Raw genomic sequence first — 21,909 nt, forward strand, 5'->3', positions numbered from 1 at the left:
TGCCCCCCCTAAAGCAGGAGGAGAGCCCTGCAGGCCAAGGACAGCATCTAACCAAGGAGCCAACCCACTGGGCCAGGGAAGATGTCCCGGCACGGTGGTGGCCCGACGGTGGCTGACTGCGGAGAGGCAGCCCGGACCGATCCCAGAGAAAGGCAGGCAGCAGAATCAGTATTTGACCGACTGGAGCCCTCAGGACCGTTGGCAGGTGAGTGGGTGAAGGAGGAGCCTCCGGGATGTTGGGAGCAGGTCAGAGGGCCCTGGACAGGGGTCCCAGGTGGGACACCTGCAGACCAGGGAGCCCCAAGGGGACAGGGAGAGCTGAAGAGGGCAACGGCAGGCAGGTTTGGTGGCCCTGAGGTCCCTGGGTGCTGAGCAGGGTCTTGGGAGGCTGGGGAGCAGGTGAGGGACGGGGCGGCCCCAAAGCAGGGGCTTGGATGGGGGCTTTAGACTTGGGGGCAAAGAGGAAGCCTCCTGAGGGCTGGGGGCCTGGGGCTCAGGAGTGTGGGCAGGAGGCGGCGTGGAAGGAGTGGGGGACCCGCCGGCTGCAGGCCCGGTGGCGGGAACACAGCAGGGGGCTGGAGTCGGGTCGGCGGGCCTGTAGAATGAGCGGCGCTGGAGGGGGCCTAAGGGGGGTGGCCGGGCTGACGGGGCACCCCGGGGACCGCCCAGCCTCAGCCAGCGGAGGGCCTTCCCCGCCGGGCCGGTGGGCACACTCCTCGGCCCCCACCCCAGGCCGGGACCTTCGGTCGGGGCGGTGAGTGGTGGGTCAGTCCTTGCAGCAGATCAGCTCAAGGACGGAAAGACGCGGCGAGAACCCCCCGAACGTGGCGGAAGCAGAGGAAGGGTGCGGGTCGCAGCCTCCCAACTCCCCACCTGTCCATCTCGGCCCCGACCCGCGGCCACTGCGGGCCCGTCGCGGCGGCTGCCTGCCAGGCCGGGGTCCGAGGTGGGCGCACCCGGGCAGGCGTCTGCACAGCAGGCTCGGGGCCTGAGGCGTGCGGGCCGGGGCGCGGCGGGGGCGGCGGGGGCGGGGACCCTCGGCCGCCGTCCCCCGCCCCCCCGCGCGCTGCCCCCGCCCCCGCCCCGCCGCAGCAGCAGCCACCGCCGCCCAGTGTCGCCGCCGGAAAGTTTGCGCGCAGCTGGCGCGGGGCGCGGGCGGGGGCTCAGAGCCGGGCTCGACCGGAGCGCGCCGAGGACAGCGGGGAGCCGGGCCGGAGCCGCGCGCGGTGAGCACCTGGCTGGCCGGTGGGGTGGGGGGCGCTCGGGGACCGACCTGGGCCCGCGGAGTCGGGGAGCGCGGGATCTGCGGGCGGGGACCCCGGCCACGGGCCGGGCCTTCTCGGGGCCCCGGGTTCTCCGTCCGCACCCCCGTCGGACACCTCCGTCCCCAGCCCAGGCCATTCGTCCTTCCAGCTCGGACGGCCCACCGGGTCCCGCACCGTCGGGCGCGCTGGGCTCTCCCCGCTTCCCCCTGCCGTCCGCCCTGTGCACACGCAGCACCGCGGAGGCGCCCCGGGGACGCGGGGTCTCGGCAGCCCTGCCGCCCCGCCCGGCCGACCCCCGCTCCCAGGTCGCCCCAGCGGCACAGCCAGCTACCCGGGTTTCCCCGGGATGAACGAAGGGCGTCGGCACCCCGCCTGGTCCGCTTTTCACGAGGCCCGCGCCTGTCGCTGTGACCTGCGGCGAGGGCGGGTCACTGCCCTGCCTGCTCCCGCCTCTCTGGCGTCCCCCACCCCCACTTCGCCGCCGTCGGTTTCTGCCCCCGTCCCGACCCGACTGACCTCTTCCATCGGGGCGCCCGCATCCGTCTGCGCTGGGGGCTGAAGGCTGCGGGGGGAGCTGCACCTGGCCCGCCTCCAGGCCCGCCCAGCCCCGCGGGGGTGGGGGAGACGCAGGAATCGGGCCTTGTCAATAGTCTGCGTGCCCGGCCCTGGGGCCGTGACCTCCCTTCTTGCTCTGGTTTCACAAACACCCACACACACCTCCTACCCCGGGGGCTAGGAGTCCTCAGGCCACCCATCCGGGTCACAGGGCCAGCTGGGGATGACCGCGCTGCCTTTCCTGGCCGGCAGGCGTCCACCCCGGAGGCCCCTTCCGCCGCCCCAGGTCTGGGTCTCTCGCCATCCCCACTGGAAATCGGTGGGATATGGCTGGGCGGCGAGCCCTCGGGAGTGCTGTGCTCTGCCAGGCCTGGGGCGGGACCTGGGCCTGCGAGCCGGCGCCGGGGTGGGGGTGGGCGGCTAAATCCATCGGGGAGGCGCAGGGCTGGGAGAGGGGAGAGGGGGTGAGCTGGGCGCTGGGGTGAGGCCGCCTGGATTTCCGGCCCCCAGCCCTCAGGGAGCCCTCCTGGGCCGACGCTGTGTGGGAGGAGGGGGGTCCTGGTGCTGGCAGTCACCCTCACCCCCACCAGCTCTCTGCATTGCAAGGAGGGTAATAAGGTGGAAAACGGGGCCGAGTGGAGCTGTGGCCACGGGAGCGGGGCTCACTCACATCTGGTTGCCTCGTCATCTCATCGTCTTATCCACTCAACAAATATTTATCCCCATGCCTGACAGGCTGCCCTGGGGTTTTCGTGTCCCCCCAGGGAGGACCCTGGGCACCATGTTCCACCCTTCCCTTCAGAAGGCCAAGCTCATTCACTTGTTGGTGGAGGAGGCAGAGATCTCCCCTTTACAAGTGGGGAGACTGAGGCTGAGAAGTGAAATTATGTGTTCTGCACCCACAATGCCACCCCCTGCGGTGGGGCCGACCTCACACCCAGGTGCCTAGGGCAGGGGCCCGAGAACCTCAGCCTGGAGAGGCTCACAGCCCCTCCAGCCCCCCACTCTCCTTGCCCCTTGCCCCCTTCTGCCCCTTCTCGTGTTTCTATCAGAGACCTGGTGGGGGGTCACCCTCAGCCTCTTGTATTAGTGGGACTTCCTGAGGCCCTGGGGCTAGTAGTGCCTTGAGCTGGGGTATTTCCTCAGCCCGTGGTCCCTGGGTGATGAGCTGGGGAGGTGGGCAGTGAGTCCTCAAGGATTCCCATTCCCACCCACGAGACCAGGAGTGGGAGAAGAGTATGTGGAGAGACCCCCATACACCTCTGCCCTGGCTGCCATGGAGAAAGGTCAGGGAGGCTCAGCAGAAGAGGGGCCCAGGGCAGCCCTTCCCTCTCCCCCTGCACCCTGGGCCCAGCCTCTCTCTGGGGTCCCCAGACTGACCCCAAGCAGGCACGAAGGTTGCCCACCAGGGGCAGTCAGGGGTGGCCTGCCCGTCCTTCCCCCACCATTAGCTCATTAGGCTACCTTAACAGCCCGGGAGGTCAGCAAGGTGAGCTCCCACTCTCCAGCAGGGAAGTCGAGGCACAGCTAGGCTTGTGTAAGGGGCTGTCATTCTTCCTCAGACCCTCACTGGGATGTCCCCAGAGCTCCTCCTTCCCCCAGCCCCGACCTCAGGGCCTCTGGTCGCACAGCTCCTCGGTCATTGTCCTTCCTCCCGTCCCCTTCCTGCATCTTCACTGTCCACTATGCCCAGCCAGCCTGTTTCACTCTCCCCATCTCTGCCACCAGAGCCTCTAGCCCAACTTGCACCCCCAAACCTGTATACCCACCTCCCCTTGTCCAACAGCTGGGTGCGCTCGGAGCGTGGGTGCGCAAGGGGCAGCGGCAGACGGGGCTGTCTGATCAGAATCAGGAGATAGGGCCCAGTGGTGACCTCAGGGCTGGGGACACCTGAACTGCCCCTCATCCCCCACCTTCCTGCCACCTTCTCTGCCAAGAAAGCCCTCCAAACGGCAGCTCCTCCACCCTCAGCCCTAAGCCTCGGTGTCTTCTCACCTGGCTTGGGAACTGGGGATCAGGGACTACTGGGTCTTGCCTGGCCATAGGCCAAGGGTTGGGGTTAGAAGCCCCATAGTAGGCTGTGATCCAGGTGGCTGCCTGGTCACTGAGCTCCCACACTTCCTGGTGGCATCTCAAGGTCCCATTAGGGGTGAGGAGTGAATCTCAGGGGAACCCCAGGTTGAACTGATCCCTCATAGGAGGAGGCAGGAACCCTCCACCTCTGGCCAGTCTGTACCCTGTACCTTCCCCTCTCCCCTGGCTGCTCCCAGGCCCTCTTTTCCAGCTAGCCAGTTGCCCATCTGTCCATCCACCAGTCCATCGCTGCTCCCTCCTCACCAGAGAGCCCAGAGAAGGGCCTGGTCACAGCCCAGGAGGGGCTCACTCGAGTCAGTCCTAGGGGCCCTGCAGCCAGCTCCCCTGGGAAGTGCTCCCTGCTGCACCTGAAGACCTCACTGTGAGTGGAAGATGGGTTCTGGATGCAGTGAGGGAGGATTCATGGGGCCACTGCCACATTCGGGCTCCCGCCCAGAGCCAGGCCCCCCGGCCCCCTGCAGGCACCATGAGGGTGTGGGTCCCGTGTCTGGACCCCTGGCAGCCAGCAGAGCTAATCTCAAGGTAACGTGCTGCCGGCTACCTGCATGCTGTGCCCCAGGGGACCCAGGAGGCCAGGCCTGAGCCTTGGGTGGGGCCCAGGCGGGCACCTAGACAACCCATCCTGAGCACAAGTTGGATAGGCTGGGGGCTGGCCTGGGGCCATCCTGATGACCGTGGCAGTGGTGGATGGCCCTGGACCCCCCTGGCTGGCAAGTTGACTTTCCCAGGGGCTAAAAATAGGTGGGGAGGATGGCGGATGCCGAAAGGAACTGGGCAGCGAGGGAGGCTGTGCGCCATGTCCACAGCTATGCCACTGGGCAGGACAGTGTCCTCCACAAGCGCAGTGGCGGGGTGGCCAGAGCGCCAGCCAGCAGCAGGCAGGGGGGACAGCGCAGCCCCCGAGGCCCTGGGCAAGCCCTCCTGCATGGGGCCGACCACCACCCCCTCGCTGGCGAAGAGCAACTACTTCTGGCGTCTCCTCCCTCGCAGCTCCCACCTGATCAACAGGCTGGAGGCTCAGAGGGGCGGCTTTAGGGATGCAGGACACCCCTCTCCTCACTCCTGGGGGACCCTCCACAGCCCTTGCTGCTGTGACACTTGGGAACCAGAGTGTGCGCCCACGAGGCTCCTTTGCGCTAGCCGTGCAGCCCCAGCCAGATGTGGGGGGGCGGCTGCCCAGAGGCATGCTCCCAGCCCTGCCATGCGGCCCTCACCTCCTGCTGCTGCTCCTGGCCTGCCAGGTGAGCACTGCCGTCCCCTTGTTCCTGCACCCTGCCAGCCCCACCTGCTGGTGGTCCCACCGTGTGCCTCCACTGTCCCAGCTGCAGGTCCCCGCTGCCCAGGTGATGGACTTCCTGTTTGAGAAGTGGCAGCTCTATGGCGACCAGTGTCTCCACAACCTGAGCCTGCTGCCCCCACCCACAGGTGAGTCTGGCCTCCCCAGTCCCTGCAGTTACTGAGCTCTCCGAGCGCGAAGAGGCCAGTGGCATTTCCAAGGCCAGCCAGGAACAAAAATGGTGAGGTGCCCCGGAGCTGAGCACCCACCCACCCCAGCTGCTGGGCCCAGGGATGCTCTGCGCCCCTCGGGGCTCCAGGCCCAGCAGACTGAGGGGAGGCAGCCCAGGGGGCACTGCCCGCTCCAGACCCAGGAGGGGCGGGGTGGGGTGGGGCCACTGGACCACTCAGGAGCCAGTCTGGAAGTCACTGAGGTGGGCAGGGAGCTGCTGGGAGGCGAAGCCCGCCAGCACCTGAGGGAGGGAGGGGCCTGCACTGGGCAGAGGGAGCAGGTCTGCGAGCCCTGGGGCTGTGCTGCACCTGGGAAGGGTGCCGGCAGAACTGGGGCTCAGCTGCAGAGAGGGAGGTGCTGGATGAGGGGAGACCCCAGCGGGTTTGGGGCACAGTGTAGACCCACGGTGCCGAAAGGGACATGGGTGGGAGTGGTCCAGGGGAAGTGGGCGTTCAGAGGGATCTGCATGCACGTTGCATGCTGGGGAGCAGAGGCTTCCAGGGCAAGGCAAGGGGGCCTGTGTGGCCAGGCCCTGCTGAGGGGCACCCCACCTTGCCCCCATCATGCAGAGCTGGTCTGTAACAGAACCTTTGACAAGTATTCCTGCTGGCCGGACACCCTTCCCAACACTACAGCCAGCATGTCCTGCCCCTGGTACCTGCCCTGGCACCACAAAGGTACCCACAGAGGGGACGTGAGGTTGGTGAGGGCGCCCAGGCCAGGGTGCGGCGCTGACCAGAGCCTGCCCCGCAGTGCAGCGCCACTTCGTCTTCAAGCGGTGTGGGCCCGATGGGCAGTGGGTGCGCGGGCCCCGGGGGCAGCCGTGGCGAAATGCCTCCCAGTGCCGGATGGATGACGAGGAGCTCAAGGTCCAGGTCAGTGCGTGGGGGTGGAGCCGGGGGCCTGTGGGGACAGGGGAAGTGGCCCCGCCCAGCCCTGACCAGCTGCTGTAACTTACAGAAGGAGGCAGCCAAGATGTACAGCGGCTTCCAGGTGATGTACACCGTGGGGTACTCCCTGTCCCTGGGGGCTCTGCTCCTGGCCCTGGTGATCTTGCTGGGCCTCAGGTACACCCACCCGCCCAGAGCTGGGGGGCAAGGTGGCAGGGTGGTGGGCAGAGGCTGACTCGCTGTCCCCACAGCAAGCTGCACTGCACCCGAAACTACATCCATGCGAACCTGTTTGCGTCCTTTGTGCTCAAGGCCAGCTCTGTCCTGGCCATTGACGCGCTGCTCAAGACCCGCTACAACCAGAAGATCGGCGACGACCTCAGCGTGAGCATCTGGCTGAGTGGCGGGGTGAGCGCCCAGACCCGGCCTCCCGGCCTGGACCTGGGGTGGCCAGTGGCCGTGGTCCCAGCTCGTGCTGCTGCTCCGGCAGGCGGTGGCTGGCTGCCGGGCGGCCACGGTGTTCATGCAGTACGGCGTCATGGCCAACTACTGCTGGCTCCTGGTGGAGGGCATGTACCTGCACAGCCTGCTGGGCCTCGCCACTGCCCCCGAGAGGAGCTTCTTCACCCTCTACCTGACCGTTGGCTGGGGTGAGTGGGCTCGGGGGCCGCGGGGCAGGCTGCCTGGGGCCCCCGGACCACAGCTGCCCCCCTCCACCCCACAGGCGCTCCCATGCTGTTCATCATCCCCTGGGCGGTGGTTAAGTGTCTGTTTGAGAACATCCAGTGAGTATGAGCGGACAGGCCGGCAGGCTGTGCGGAGTGGCATGCTGGCCTCTGGCCAGGGGCGGCGGGGGCGAGCTGACCTGGTGCCCAGGGATGGGGGCGCTCGTGGCCACAGCCCTGCCCTTCCTGAGGCGCTGATTAGATCCCAGCGAGGTCGGGCAGGGGTCTGGGCAACTGCCAGGATGAGCCGGCCCTGCCTGCAGGTGCTGGACCAGCAATGGCAACATGGGCTTCTGGTGGATCCTGCGCTTCCCGGTCTTCCTGGCCATCCTGGTGAGGACACAGAGTACATGCTGGCCCCGTAGGGTGGGGCGTGGAGGCCAGTGTGTTTGGCCCAGCCTCTCCTCTGTCGCTGGCCTGGGACAGCCCAGGGAGACCGACTGCATCCTGCCTGGGCAGACAGAGGGAGGCCCCGGCACTCAGCCAGGATACTGTTCGGTGCCCTGGGCCTCTACCCATCCTGTGCGCGCCCCAGCTGGCTGCCAGGCCCATCTGCCAGAGGGACAGATGGGGCCCAGGGCTCCCCTGAGCCTTGCCCTTCACATGCAGATCAACTTCTGCATCTTCATTCACATCCTGCACATCCTCGTGGCCAAGCTGCGAGCCCACCAGATGCGCTACACTGACTACAAGTTGCGGTGGGTGTGGGCAGGGGCCCTGGAGACAGGGAGTGGGCAGGATGGGGACGCCAGGGGCAGTGCTGGGCCCGCTGGCTCAGGCTCTGCCCCTGCAGGCTGGCCAAATCCACGCTGACCCTCATACCTCTGCTGGGGGTCCATGAGGTGGTGTTCGCCTTCGTGACAGATGAGCACGCCCAGGGCACGCTGCGCTCCGCCAAGCTCTTTTTCGACCTCTTCCTTAGCTCCTTCCAGGTGTCTGCCCCGCCTGTGCACCACTGGTCCCCCCCATCACCCCTCACCCTTGGGTCTGCCCTGACCATCTCCTCTCTCCAGGGCCTGCTGGTTGCTGTCCTCTACTGTTTTCTCAACAAGGAGGTAGGTGGGAGGCAGGTCTGGGACCAGCCCTGAGGTCAGGGTCCGGGTGGAGCACAGGCACGGGGTGGGAGCCCTGCACGTCCACCCATGCTCACTGGGCAGAGTGGCCACAGCACTGGGCGTCAGGCCTCTTGAGATGGGTCGGCCAACCTGTTCTCAGGGGCGTACAGGGAAGGGGGTCCCCAGCAACCAAAGAACATGGCGTTCTATGGTGGCCGAGCCCACTTTGCTCTCTGCCCAGGTGCACAGTGGTTGGGGGCTCTGGGTCAGTGGCACCAGCCTGCCCCAGGACTGGCCCAACCCACCTGCCCCCCAGGTGCAGTCAGAGCTGCTGCGGTGCTGGCACCACTGGCGCGGGGGCAAAGCACTGCAGAAGCGCCCTGTTGGCAGCCATGTGGCCTCAGCCCAGCCCACCGGTGGCCCCTGCAGTGAGAGGCTGCTGCTTTCCATTGGGGGTGCCAGCAACAGGGCCAGCCAGGACCGCTCTTCGGAGACCCGCTTGGCCGACAGCCTCCCCGGGTTGGATGAGAGCCCCGTCTGAAGCCCCTGGAGCCCCTGCTGGGGTCAGACTCGGGGGCCTAGAGAGGGCATCTCCAGGCAGCCCAGGGGAGCCGGGCAGCAGCCCCACTGTCCTCATGGCCTCTCCTCCCACGCCTGCTCGGTGCCCAGGGTGGTGGGGAAGCTGCCCTGTGAGTGCACGCCTGCACATCCCGCCACATGTCAGCATGCCCAGGGCTGAGGAGTTGCGTGTCCTCCAATAAAGAGCTGGATGGTGGCTGCCGCGTGTAGCTGGGTTGCTGGGCTGTGCCCAGGGCCTCCTTGTGGGAAGGGAGCAGCCCCGGATGGGGGCTTATGTTGGTGTGCTCCCTCTGGGAGCCCCCATTTTACAAATGAATTGGAGCTGGAACCCCTGAGGGGTCCCGAAGTGTGAAATAGGGCTGGCGGTGCTCCTCCCTCTGCCTCCAGAGAAGTTTCTGGCCACCTCCCATCCCAGTTAGGTAGGGCTCACCCCCACCCTTAGCCAGGGTGGACAGGCCCCCATTAGTTTTGGCCACCAACCCCCGAAGGTCACCATTCATCGGTAGAGGAATGTGGAAAGCTGGGGGAGATGGCCAAGGGAGGGAGCTGGCATCATGCCCCTTCCAGCCCCAAACACTGGCTCCCCCAGAGCCTCAGCCAGAGCCGGACTCAGGCCCAGTAGAAGCCTCCCGGGCCATCCGGAACCGATGTCCTCTGCGGGCTCCCTCATCCCCGCCAATCTCAGGCCACAAAGCAGGTTGAGGTGGGAGAAACCGATCTCCAGAAGTGGATCTGGTTCGAGAGAGACAGCAGCACAGCTCTCCGGGCCACACATATGCCGGGCCCAGCCACCAGAAGAGGGGCCTGGCCCAGCCCTCGCGTGTGGCGTGCAGCTGTGTTGGGCAAAGACGCTGCCATCACCACCTTTTGGTAGAGAGCGAGGGCTTGGCTCACAAGGGCAAAGCCAAGCAGCCTGCTGGGATGGGCGGACCCTGAGGCCAGGCTGCTGCGTGGGGCAGGATGTCTGACCCAGAAGGCGAGGGCAACTGCAGGAGCCGGAGCTGCATGGGGCTGTGGCCACCTCTTGAGCACGCCCTGCGGTGGCGGCGTGATGCGTGGAAGGGTGTGTACATGGGAAGCAGGGGGCCGTCAAAGGGGGCAGGAGCCAGAGGAGCAGAGGGCACAAGTCTGACCAGCCAGCTGGGTGTCCCTGGCCTGAGGAGCTTGAGGGAGGGCATCCCTGAGCCCTGGGGCAGGAGGTGGGCTGCCCACGTGGGCTGGGGCTGCTCAGGCAGAGCGTGGCTAATTGGAGCAAATGAGAGGACAGGAGGCCTCTCAGGAAAAGTAAATACAATTACCTGCGAGGCACTGGGGCCCTCCAGAGGGGACCTGCACCCCCATGCACCCGTGCCCACCACAGGCCTGATGGGCAGGGAGAGATGGCCAAGGGAGGCAGCTCATATCACCCCTTCCAGCCCCAAACACTGGCTCCCCAAGAGCCTCAGCCGGAGCGGAACTCAGGCCCAGTAGAGGCCTCCCCAGGCCATCCAGAACCGGATGTCCTCTGCGGGCTCCTTCATCCCCACCAATCTCAGGCCACAAAGCAGGTTGAAGTGGGAGAAACGGATCTCCAGAAGTGGATCTGGTTCGAGAGAGACAGCAGCACAGCTCTCCTGGCCATAGTTTGGGGAGACTGGGCTCTCCTGTGGCCCAGGTGGGGTGCCAATGTCACTGTGATTGGTGGGGGCTGCAGGGCTGGGAGCCAGTGCAGCAGCTGGACCTCTGCTGGGCCCTTGGGCAATGCCAGCTGTGTAGCTGGCAGCCTGAGGCCCCTGCCCTTGAGGCTGCAGACCACCTCTTGTCCAAGGCTTCCCAGGCCCCAGCCTGACTCCCCTCCAAGCCCCTGCCCAGAGGGACCCTGCCAGATCTTGATGGGATCCCCAGGAGACTGTGCAGACAGGAGCTGGTATTCGGAGGCTCTCCTTCATGCCACCTGAGCTCAGGGTTGGTCACTGCCGTGGGGGGAGCTGCTCTCCTAGGGCCTCCTGGCAGCCCTCCCCGTCCCGACTCCCTCTGCCCTTGGCCTTCCTCACCCCAGTCCCTGTTCCCAAGGGATCTGGAGCAGGCTGGTGGAGTCGCATGGATGTGGAGGCTTGGCAGGGGCTGGACTTGCTCAGCCAATGAACACTGGCTGTGACCAGGCAGCCTTGCAGGAGCGGTGGAGGGTGAACCCTCTTCCTAAACCAGGGCCCAGCACCCACATGGCTTCATTCTCCATCTAGGATGAAGAGCGCTCCAGGGCCTCTGCCCCTTCCCACCTCCACCTCCACTTCTGCATTCTGTGCTTTCCCCAAAAGAATGTATGGTATCAGCTAGCATGTCTGCATGTGTGGGGGGGTTAGGGGCCTCAAGGAGGGCAGAGGTCTCCAGGAGAGACACCCTCAAGGAATCAGCGACCCAACACACTGAGAGGAGACTTAGATGGCCCAGAGGAGCACTCCAGACTTAGCGTTTACACACAGAAAATGAAACAAATTAGAAAAGACAGGAATTCCAAGGAAAACAAAGTTGTGCAGAAAAGAAAAAAATCACAGTTTACCACATGGCTCAGCTCCGAATGCAAACATAGACATGAAGTAAATACTCCACATCCACGAACGAAGTCAAGAGCGAGCACCAGTGAGGGTGGCTGACGGGAGAAGCATGCCTCTGTGTAAGGCAGTGGGGAGAGAAGGAAATGGCGATTTCAAGCAGTGGACACTGCTTATGGGCAGAAATACAACCCAAAAGACCAGCCGAGGGGCTGTCGGGCGCCCCCAGGTGAGGGGCCTCCGCCCAGCCACCCGCGCCCGCTCCCCGCCACCATCAGTCCCTTTCCCAGTCCCCCCGATGCACCGCTGCAGGTCAGGCCCCACTCTTTCCTTGCCAATCTTAAATAATCATCAGTAGCAGGCAGCTTCTGACCGGCGCCTCTAGTCCCATCGATCCCCAGAATTTACACTTTGGGCTCAAACTCCCTCCAGGCACTTCACGTTTCACACGGTCCCCCGAGCTCCCTCCCCCGGCAGCTCGCTGACAGCGCTCCTGACCACCTCCCTGCTTCCACTTGGAAACCCTCCTGTAGCCTGCTCTCAACAGAGGCCAGAGTGGTCCTCTCACCCAGGGTCTCCTCCCTGAGTCCCAAGGCCCCAGCCTCCTGTTCACAGAAACGCAGAGGACAGAGCTTAACAAGGATGTGGCCAGCAGCCCGGAATGTGGGAAACTGCATCACCAAAAGCACAGGGGTCTCCAACACAGAAAAGGAGGGAGAATGCGGGGAGTGCCTGTGACTTCAGGGGCATCTCCAGCCCATGTAGCAGGTGCACTTGGCTTTTCCAACTGAGTTTGACTTGCCTAGACCCTGGGGTGATGCGGACTGGGTATTGGGTGGTGTCAGGGAGCAACATGTTCGTGCTCAGTATGCATGACCCTGATCAGAGTGCTTCTCGGTATTCACTCAATTAAAACTGACAAAAACAAAAGCTTAAAAATCTGAACATTTTGGGAAAATACTAATAAGAATGTTTGCCATATCATAAAAAAAAAAAAAAATCTGAACAAAGTCAGTCTCTTACAAGAGGTCCTGCTTCCCCTTTCATAAAATTGGGGTAATAAAACTAGCCCCACGGAGTTACCTTCAAATGAAAGCACATGTGTGCAGACAGCAGGACAAGATGGGGAACCGGACACCCCCATTCCACCAAAACATGTCGCCTCCTCTCCCCAGCCGCCCTTACTGTACAGGGCACAGTGAGGTGTCTCCAGCCACCCAGAGCCAGGCAACCCATCACCCCAATGCGAGCTCCCAGCACCTCAGACAGGGAACAGCAGTGCAGCCAGGGCCTGGCTCAGATCAGAGGGCCTGCTCCCCTCCACAGCTGGGCCAGGCTAGGAGGAAGGGCCACTGCCACCCCAAACCTGGGCCCCACGCTCCCCACCACTTAGCATCCCTCTGCCCCATGCCAGGCCCACTTTTACGGTGACATGAAGACCTCAGCCATTTGTCACGACTCCCAGAAGAACCTCCCTTCTAGGAAGGGGACAGCGCTGGAACTCAGGTCTGCTGCGAAGATGGTGCTCTGGGCCAAGAGCAGGCTGCTTCTGCAGATGCAGATCCAGACCCCAACCCGCCCTGCTCACACCCAGCACCCTGTGAAGGCCTCACCGCCATCCCAGCATGTGGCCTGTTAGTTGTAATCCCACCTCCCAGGTGTTCCTGGCAGCAAAGACCACAGGCCCAGGGCCTCTGTCGCCCAGAAAAGCGAGCTGGCAGGACCAGCAGGAGTGAGGCCTTGAGGCATGTCCAGCGGGCCTAGCCACATCAGGGAGGGGTGCACGGTTCCAGGAGTACTACAAGCAGTGGGCGGAGCCAAGGAGGGTGCTGTGGGAAGGGCAGGTGACTCTAGGGTCATGTGGCCCAAAGGGAGCATTGGCAGAGGCCCTATCCCCACCTTCCAGCCCCCCAGGGCAGGCATGACCCAGGGGCCTTGGAGCCAAAATCAGTTCTGAGCTAATGCACCAAATACTCCTTACACGTTCCCCAGCATGCTGGGTGGGGACCCCAGCACCCCTTCAGGACCACAACAGCACACACCCTCGCTTTACAGATGGTGAAACTTGGGGGAGGGCGGTGGGGCGACAGGCCACAGGCTCAGCTGGGCCACGACCGCCACTGCCAGAGGAGACGTCCAGGCACCCGTGCCGTCCCGCGCGGCTGTGCCCACGGTGCCAAGGCCGAGCTCATCCTACGGGTGGCTAATGGCAGCAGGCACCGGCACCGAGCAGCCGCGGCTTCCCATCTCCACCTGGCAAAACCTCCAGTCATGGGCACAGCAATGGTGGCCCAAGTTCCCGCCCTCCACTGCCTCCCCGGCACGCGGGCTCCCTTGGAAGGACGCTGGCAGCCCCGCTGGGCAGCACAGGGGGCAGGGCCTTGTTTCTGCCGTCCCGCCTCATCCCTGGCGGTCCAGGACATATTGGGAGGAGGGCATGACTCCTGAAGAGCCCACCACACAGCTGACCCGACCCCCTTCCCAGCCCAGTGTGGGGCAGCTCAGGCGACCCAAGCTGGTAGACACGCAACCCCTTGGCACACTGCCCCACAGGCCCCCAGGGAGCCACGAGACCACATGGTCACAGGGACATGGCTCAGAGCCTGGCACCAGCCTGCTCCCACTGGCAGGGAGCCGCAGTGGCTGTTTATTACATGAACCGTTCTTCCTGTGCCCCTGTCCCCGGGGGCCCCCAGGAAAAGACGCCTCCCAGAGCCATCTGCGGAGCCCCAGAACACTCTTCTGGGAAAGGGCGCTCCCAAAATAAGTCTCAGTCCGGCTCTCTGGGCCCGGACTGCCAGGGCTTTCCAGGTCTGAAGGTCAAGCACGTGTGGGTCACCCTCGGGGCCCAGAGGCCCCTCCTCCACCTGGAGAGCAGAGGAGCCACTTCCCTGAGGGTCCAGGGCTGCAGAGGGGATGCCACTGCATCCAGGGCCCCCATACCTGACAGGAGGGCCCCGAGGAGACCCCACGAGATGCCCAGCCTTTCCTGCAGGGACCTCCCCCCCACCCGTCACTGCCCCCCAGGAGCCACAAGACCCCGAGTGGGGCCCAGGGATCAGATGGTATTTCTGGGCTCAGGGACTTTGACCATGACCTCACATTTCCAGCCCCATGGGCCACTGGGACGGGCCTGAGAGACTGACAAGAGCCCAATCCAGTGCCACCTGCCTTTATTCACTGGTCCCCAGGTGCCAGTCCAGACACTGGGCTTTGGGAGGGCACAGAATAGGGCCCTGGTGGCCCTCCCAGCACCAGCTCAGGCCAGCCTCATGCCCCTGTCCAAGGGGGCTGCTGGAGCCCCAGAGCCCCAGACACAGGGGCCAGGTCTGGCGGCCCAGAATCCCTTGGGGAGTGTCCAGACGGCTGGCGCTGCCCTGAGGCTGACGCAGGGAAGGGGCCAGGCTGGACGACTGGCAGGGGGACTAGACGCTCCAACGTATCTGGGCCAGAGAAGCAGGAGTAACAGGTGGGGGACCCTTGCTAGGTGGAAGGGTCACCCTTGGCCTGCCTCCTGGCCACCTCAGGGGACAAACCTGGCCCAGAAGACAATAGTCCCCCTCACTGTGCTGATCCTGGACATGGGCAGGGGCCGGGGTGGGGGAGTGGCGAGTGGTGGGAAGGGGAGGAGGGTCGGGTCAGGGCCTGGGCGGGAGCAGCCGGGCCAGGGGAGAGCAGGGGCTGGCAGGGCCAGGACTCCTCCAGCGACAGGGGCAGCCCGATGTCCCCAAGGAGAGGAGGGGGCTGGGGGAGGGGGGGCGTGCCTCAGCCATCGCCACACCTGTCCTGGTCCTAGGGTCTGTGGCCTCCTCCCCGCTGCCAGAGCTGGGACCACAGGAGAGGAGGAGCCCAGTATCAGGCGGCACCCGGTGTCCCCGAGGCGGGGTGGGGGCGCTGCTGCCCTTTAGGACTTCCTGGCGTCCTGCGTGTGCCGGCGCCTCAGGTCACTCAGGTCGATGGGCTTGAAGGCTGCCAGGGGACAGAACGGCCAGTGGTGGGCATGGGTGGAGGCAAGGTCCCGGCCTCACCACCGCTGGAAGCCCTGGGACCCCGCCCACCCTGACGGACTCTCAGAAGCAGGAAGGTCCTGGCCCACCCCACCAGGCCAGCTCCACTCACTCTTCAGGCTGGGGTTAGGGACCTTCTCCACGTACTCCTCCACCAGGCCCCGCTCACTGCCGGACACCTGGCTCCGCAGGTCTCGCTCCACGCCCTGCCAGGCTGGGGGAGTCGGCACAAGGTGGCGGGGTCAGCATCCGGGCCAAGAGAGGTTCGGTCTTACCACGCCTGCCCTGAGCGTCCTCACAGCCCTCTGCCCAGCCTGCTCCTGCCCTGAGGTTGCCCCCAGCACACCCTCTCCCCAGGAAGCCCGGCCTGAACACTCCTGCCCCAGCTCCGCCAGCAGACACGACCCCACTGGCCCTACGACCAGGGCATGGTCACAGAGGCACACATGACCCGCTGCAGCCTGGGGCCCGCTCCTCGGGCTGGGCCCTCCCGCCTCCCCCAAGCTCAGCTCCTGGCACACATCATGGGCACACGTGTGCACACATGCTCACACCCCCCAGACATACTTCTGGGGCACCTCTGGGATCCCCAAGGATGCACCGGTGGTATTCCACAGCAGCCCCCTCCCCAGGACAAAGCTGTCCAGCTCCAAACGCCGCCTCCTCTGGGGTGGCGCCTGCTGGAAACGCCACCACACCGCCTGTCCCCTCTTCACAGAACCAGGTCACCCCACTGGACTGGTCCCCACTGTCAGCCCACCCAGAGGGTGGAGCCAACACCCAGGAGGGGCAGAAGAGGGGCTCTGGGAGCTCAAGCCCTGGTTGGGCTAGGGGTGCCCCACGGACCTTCGTAAATGAAGCGCACATTCTCTTCGTGTGCGGGGGTGAAGATCTCGCTGCTGCTCGGGGGAGAGCGGGGGCTGCTGTTCCTCCTGCCTGTGTAGACGACTCTGGAGACAGGGGAGCTGGGGGGCCCGGCTGGTGAGGACGGGGGCAGGGCAGGAGCCCCACCTCCCCTGGGCAGAGGCCACCAGTGAGACCCACCTGGTCATTGCTGGGAAGTCCGGTCCTCACGCTCCCTTCCAGGTCCCCTCGGCCTCTGAAAGGGGGTCCAGACACGGGATGGGGCGGAGCGGCCCCTCCAGATGTACACGCGCAGCCGCCTCTCTTCCAGCTGGTGACCAAATGCTGTGGCCACTGCCGACAGGGGACTCCTCAGGGGTGGGTTCCAGCCAGATTGGTGCCTGGGCTGTGGGCAGCCGCCGGCACCTGCACCTCTGCCCCCCGGGGAGCCCCCCAGCAGTCAGGCAGCCCTGCTGACACATTCCCAGTCACAGTGCCCCCCTCACAGTGCACTCTGGGCTGCTGGGAAGGGCTGCAGTCATCTGGGGGAACCCCGACTTTGCCCCCACTGCCTGCAGGGCTGGCGTGTCGTTTCCACCAATCCTGTTCCCATCCATGAAATGGGGATGCCCCCTAACAGACAGGAGTGCGGCAGAGCCCCAGGTCCGGGTCCTGGAGGCTGGGGTGCAAGTGGGCCGGTGCCCTGGACATCAACCCAACAGTGGGGGGGGGCTGCCGGGCCCGACCCACGAGAGACCCTGGGATCCATGAATTCCAGCCTCTCTCGGTCTGGGGAATCCCACATCCCTGGGTGGGGTTTCATTTTTAGGCTCTCTCTCCTGGGCAGGGGACACACATTGCACAGTCAGGCCCTGTACAGAGGGTAAGCAGGGAAACCCTAGGTTCTGGGGACAGGGGAGGGGGTACAAGAACTGCCCCCCCACCCCTGAAGCCCAGGGGCCCCAGGCTGCCCAGATCATGCGGCTGCAGCCCCTCCCAGAGGGCCAGAGTGAGGTGCTCCTCTGTTGCTCATTCAGCCACCACCCAAATGATTTGGCATTTAAAACCCCACACAGGTAAATACAAGCCCACGGCCCAGGCCAGACAACAAAAAAACAGCATGAAAGCAGCTTGCTGGAGGATGTGGGATCCTATGCCCCTACTAGGTGGGCCTCTTCTTTCTTAGACTCAGGGATCTCACCACCCGTGGTCCTCCTTCCCAGAGACCAGCCTCATGGCCACCAGAGCACAGGGACAAAGCCCTCTCTGGCCTGAGGATACCCTGCAGATACTCTGCCTACGGGGCTGTTGGTGGTGGGACAGGCAGAAGACAGCAAAGTTCCAATTACGCAACAAGACAGAGGGACCAGGCAGACAGGCCAGTCCCTGCCCACCCTTGGCCCTCCTGCACTCTTGTCTTCTACCTGGTGGCAACTTCTTCAAGCCCTGTCCTTCCAGTCTCGCCCACCCCGGGGGCCTCTCCTCCCAGTGCAACCTCTGCCTCATCCCTCTGGTCACAGCCTCCGAGGAGGCCCGACCTCTGTGGGCACTGTGCCCTCAGCCCGGGCCCTGCTCACCCTCCCAAGCTAAGGCAGGTGCTTGCCCTCTTCTGGCTCCGCTGGCCCACGTGCACACACCTGTTGCCCTGGGGTTCTCTGAGTACCTAACCTGCTCCCGAAGGCCTGGCCTGGGCTGGCCGCAGGGTAGCTGCCTTCAGGGGGCCATGCCTGAGCCCCCCGGCCCTGGAGCACTCAGTCTCCATGCCACCCCGCTGCTAGGCTTCCTGGCCAGACTGAGATCTTGCTGAGGTCGCACCAGTTCCCGGGTGCAGGGCTGTGCACCTATCACCGAGCGCCTTCCTGCCCGGAGGTCCTACTTCAGTGAAGAAGTTCCTGGTGCCCTGGACAGAGTGAACTGGAAGCACCTGTGCCAGGTGCCAGACACTCAGCAGGTTCTCACGTTCTCAGACTTGAAAGACAAAGAAAATGGCCTCTGAAAACGGAGCAGAGGGCTGCCTCCTCTCCACGGGTGCTCGCCCTGCACACGGCTCTCAGCTTCGACAGCTTGTCTTCCCAAACCTGCGGGACCTGAGTCCTCCCTCTCCCCCCAGCTCAGCCTCCCTCCCCAGGCCTTTCTCACCACGGCCTGCCCCTGGCCTCCCCGTGCCGGGACACTGCTCCCTGGCAGGACTCAGGGGCATGGGGCCTTCTCCCAGGTGTACTGGCAACTTCCCAGGGGGCCAGGGATCTGCTACTCCTTAGAAACGGAAGGGACATCGAGCCACCACTGGCTCACCCTCCTCACTTCCCTGGACTCCTCCAAGGAGGTGGGCCTCCAATTCTGACCCCAAAGGAAATTTCCACTAAAAACCTAAAGAACACACATGCCTTGTGACAGACATTCCAGGACCATGTGGCCACTGAGAGGCACACAGGAGGGGCCAGAGAAAGTACCACTGCGGAGGGAAGAGCCATGGAAGGGGCCAGTCTGTACCAAGAGACTCCAGCCCCGGGAGTGGATCCACGACAGCCACAAGCATGAACCACGACAGCAGCGGGCCGATCGTGCCCCCGATGCTAAGCAGAAGGAGCCCACACAAAAGGGCTGAGACCTCAGGGGGGCATGGAGCCTGCTGGAAGGAGCCTGTGGACGAAGGCTGAGCCACAAGCACGCACAGGGAGAGCGAGGTCAGAGAAGAGACACCCAGTGGGGTGGCTGGAGCAGAATAAGACCTGGACCGAGAGGTGACCGCTAGACCAGGAGGACATTTCCATTGCCCTCAGCAAGGACGGTATCAGTGGGGCGAGGAGAGGACGTGGGGCAGCCAGCCAAGACTGCCGCCCATGACCATCGGCTGCAAAGCGGGGCACAAGGCCAGGGCTGGCAGCGGTGTGTGCCCGGCTAAGCAGAGGAGAACCTGAGCGTGCCGACTGCCGAGGGAAGCATTGAGCGGGGGGACCAAAAAGGAAGCACGCATGGAGGGGCCGGAGCACGAGTGGGCTGTGGGAAATGGCACCCGCCTGGAGAACCACCAGGGACACCCTGAAAGACCTGCCAAACCGCAGAGCGGCTGAGGCGAGAACCTTGAGTCTGGCGGAGGGGGTCAGGGAGAGGGTGGCGTACCCCTGCTCAAAGGATTTGCTAGGCCTCTGCCTGTCAGCAGGCCAAGTGGACACTTCCCAAAACATGTCCTTCCCTCTTCTTCCCTTTCATTCACAATCACTTCCTCAACTTGAAATCAAGACTCTATCACATACACTGTATTCTGATATTTCTAAGATATTCTTAGATAATTCTAAGACATTTCTTCCTTATTTCATCAGCGTTGAGATTGGGTTGCATCTGGCAATCACCAACACGTCAAAACTAAAGTATTCTTGCATTCTTGGTGGGCCAAGACATAAGGCACAGCTTGCAATCCATGGCGTCTCTGATCTGACGGCAGTGGGACAGTCTCCCCTCAGCCCACAGCCCCGCCAGCGGCAAGCCCAGGACTCCCTCCCAGAACCTCCACCAACGTGCTCTTCAGTTCCTTCTTCCCGTTCCTAAACACCCCTCCTGAACCATCCTTTCCCACCCCAGGGACACCCCCTCCCCAAGTCACTCACCACCCAGAAGCGATGCAGGCCCTCTATGGCCAGCATGGCCTCAGCCTGGCTCCAATCTATTTCATCAGTTATCAACAACTGCTGGGCCCCCAGGCCACCCCCAAACATAGTCTTTGCCACAGAGCCACCTCTGCCTACACCCATCACTGCAGACAACCCCACACTGTCCCATGCTCTCTACAGACCTTAAGTGATGTCCATGGCTTCCTAGACAACAGCGGCATCTACATGGCGGGCTACATGCTGGGTACACAGCAAGGTCCAGAACCACTCTGTGGCTGGAGCTCAACCATCCCTTCTCTGCTGCCCTTGGGAAAGTGCCTTCCCTCTCCGGGCCTCAGCATCCTCATCTGAGCCAACGTGGCCCCCAAGGATGCTCACTGGGTCCTCCCGCTGCCTCAAGCAAGGTCTCTGTGCCTCCTGATCCACTATGATGACAGGGTGATCACAGAAGGACTGTACCATCTAACAGACACATCTGAGAGGGAAAGAAGGCTGCCAATCATGAAGTGTGAACCAGGACCACTCTGGGCAGACCTAACATGGAGTCTGCCCAGCAGAAGGAAGTGGAGACCCAGGAGACACAGCAAATGCCTGCGGGGCTGACTGGAGGCTCTGCAGGTGCAGCAGCGGGGGTGGGGGGGCCCGGGCCTCCAGGCCACAGCACAAAGGGCCAGGCCCACATGGCTCAGCTGGCCTAAGCGCCCCAGGCCCCGCCTCTGTATGTACCCCCGGCAGTTCCTGGGTCCTGACACCAGCGTGACTCTGCTCGAAGACAAGGTATGGGTCTCCCTGGATGGATCTATAGGCCTTGCTCCCCTATGGGAACCTAGGACTTCAGAGACCTTCTGAGGAAGGCAAGGCTTTGGGGGAACCCAAACTCTTTCCCCACACACAGCCATATGCCTGAAGACAGGAGAGGATGATATTCTGTTGTCTGATAGATATTGCAGAAAGAGAATCAATAATGCAACTAATGGTCATTCTGTGTCCCTTTGGAATTTCTGATTCTCCAATGTTCTTAGATTCTACTTGCCTATTGCATTCTCTGCGCTCTCAACGTTCCAGTTTCAGCCAATGAGACTTCTAGAAAATGATCTACTATCCAATCAGGAGCCAGCAGAACACTGCCATATTAGATGCCACACAGGGGCCTGGCGGGCCCATGAACCCCCCAGGTGAAGCCTGTAAACACTGCCCTCCCTGCCCTCTTTCCTGGGTGGTGGCAGCAGCTCCCACCCCCCAAGCAACAGACCTGAGGCTGTGCACCCACCTCCCAAGTCACTTGGAAATCTCACTATCCCCTCAAATCACCCCAAATCAAGCCCACGCCCTTCAGGACTCAGCTCCTTCCCTCTCTCCTCCCCACTAAAAGCTCTCAGCACTCCACCCAGAAGTGTGCTCCCTGCTCCCCACTGGCCTCTCAGGGCCTCCACTCAAAATGTCCCCTCTGCCCAAAACTGTCTTACCCATCCTTGGGGGTCCAGCTAAAAGACCACCTTCTCTAGGAGTCTCCCTTGGGGCAGGCGAGGGATATGAATTTGGCATTTCCACATCACTTGAAGTTAGTTACAACCTGGGTTGCTTTTGTCATTAGGAGTAGAATGCACACGGCTCCCACCCCATGCAGCCCTGAGCTCCTAAGCGGCCCACGGCCCACCGTCAACTTCGGCAACCCGCGCGGTGGGGGCCAGGCCCTGCCGTCCAGCGCGCTCCTGAGGCCGAACAGGCCTGGGGTTACCCGCCTCACACCTGCACGGGGAAGCCGGGGGTAACGGGTAGAAGGAATATTGCGGGGGCCTGGCCTGCTGCATTCCAATAACCGGGAAGCATCCTCGGGAGCGCTGCCTTTGGGAAATGGAGGCTGCAGGGCACTGCCGAGCCGGCGGCCGCGGCTCCAGAGGCTGAGCAGGGCGGGCCCCGGCTGCCTCCCAAGCCCCCGCCCGGAGGACGCGGGCCCAGCCCCAGTCCCCGCCGCTCCCGCGTCGGGCAGCGCACCCAGAACACTCGGCCCTCCCCTCGCCGGCCGCCACCTCGCGGCAGATCCCGACCGCGCCCACTCCGCCCCCGCCGCCGCCGCGCCAGCCTCACCTCGCCTGCTCGGCCGCCGCCGCCAGCTGGGGCCCGGCCGGAAGTGACGACACAGCCGTCGCGCAGCGCACGCGCAGCGCGGGGAGAGCGTGGGTCATGTGACATACGGCGAGCGGCGGTGGCGGGGCCGGGGCCGGGGTCCCGAGCGGCGGTGGCAGG

At 64.0% G+C, this 21,909-nt stretch overlaps 2 protein-coding genes across 24 annotated transcripts; one reads left to right on the plus strand and one right to left on the minus strand.

The window, feature by feature from the left end:
- Nucleotides 1-10: 10 nt before the first annotated feature.
- Nucleotides 11-8,866, plus strand: GCGR (glucagon receptor). 21 transcript variants are annotated; one of them, XM_057501841.1, is made up of 15 exons: nucleotides 1,094-1,226; nucleotides 4,091-4,275; nucleotides 4,995-5,155; nucleotides 5,237-5,339; nucleotides 5,991-6,098; nucleotides 6,175-6,296; nucleotides 6,382-6,488; nucleotides 6,563-6,719; nucleotides 6,802-6,961; nucleotides 7,036-7,096; nucleotides 7,300-7,369; nucleotides 7,646-7,734; nucleotides 7,830-7,968; nucleotides 8,050-8,091; nucleotides 8,408-8,866. In XM_057501841.1, the coding sequence occupies exons 3-15, from the start codon at nucleotides 5,099-5,101 to the stop codon at nucleotides 8,630-8,632; spliced, it is 1,440 nt and encodes a 479-aa protein (XP_057357824.1). In that variant the 5' UTR covers nucleotides 1,094-1,226; nucleotides 4,091-4,275; nucleotides 4,995-5,098; the 3' UTR covers nucleotides 8,633-8,866. The 21 variants fall into 21 exon arrangements, with proteins under 21 accessions (XP_057357812.1, XP_057357824.1, XP_057357815.1 ...); XM_057501832.1 differs by having other exon boundaries at nucleotides 7,463-7,734; nucleotides 7,830-8,091; XM_057501833.1 differs by having other exon boundaries at nucleotides 5,243-5,339; nucleotides 7,463-7,734; nucleotides 7,830-8,091.
- A 5,491-nt stretch (nucleotides 8,867-14,357) lies between these two features.
- MCRIP1 (MAPK regulated corepressor interacting protein 1) lies at nucleotides 14,358-21,808 on the minus strand. 3 transcript variants are annotated; one of them, XM_057501845.1, is made up of 6 exons: nucleotides 21,751-21,801; nucleotides 18,226-18,307; nucleotides 16,253-16,422; nucleotides 16,055-16,173; nucleotides 15,321-15,422; nucleotides 14,358-15,170 (listed from the first exon to the last, which is right to left on the minus strand). In XM_057501845.1, exons 3-6 carry the CDS (start codon nucleotides 16,258-16,260, stop codon nucleotides 15,106-15,108), a joined length of 294 nt encoding a protein of 97 aa, XP_057357828.1. In that variant the 5' UTR covers nucleotides 16,261-16,422; nucleotides 18,226-18,307; nucleotides 21,751-21,801; the 3' UTR covers nucleotides 14,358-15,105. The 3 variants fall into 3 exon arrangements, with proteins under 3 accessions (XP_057357828.1, XP_036766527.1, XP_057357829.1); XM_036910632.2 differs by lacking the exon at nucleotides 18,226-18,307 and having other exon boundaries at nucleotides 16,253-16,307; nucleotides 21,751-21,808; XM_057501846.1 differs by lacking the exon at nucleotides 18,226-18,307 and having other exon boundaries at nucleotides 16,253-16,405; nucleotides 21,751-21,789.
- Between the last annotated feature and the right edge of the window lie 101 nt (nucleotides 21,809-21,909).

Source organism: Manis pentadactyla, chromosome 4, assembly GCF_030020395.1.
Source record: "Manis pentadactyla isolate mManPen7 chromosome 4, mManPen7.hap1, whole genome shotgun sequence".
Classification (NCBI taxonomy): domain Eukaryota; kingdom Metazoa; phylum Chordata; class Mammalia; order Pholidota; family Manidae; genus Manis; species Manis pentadactyla.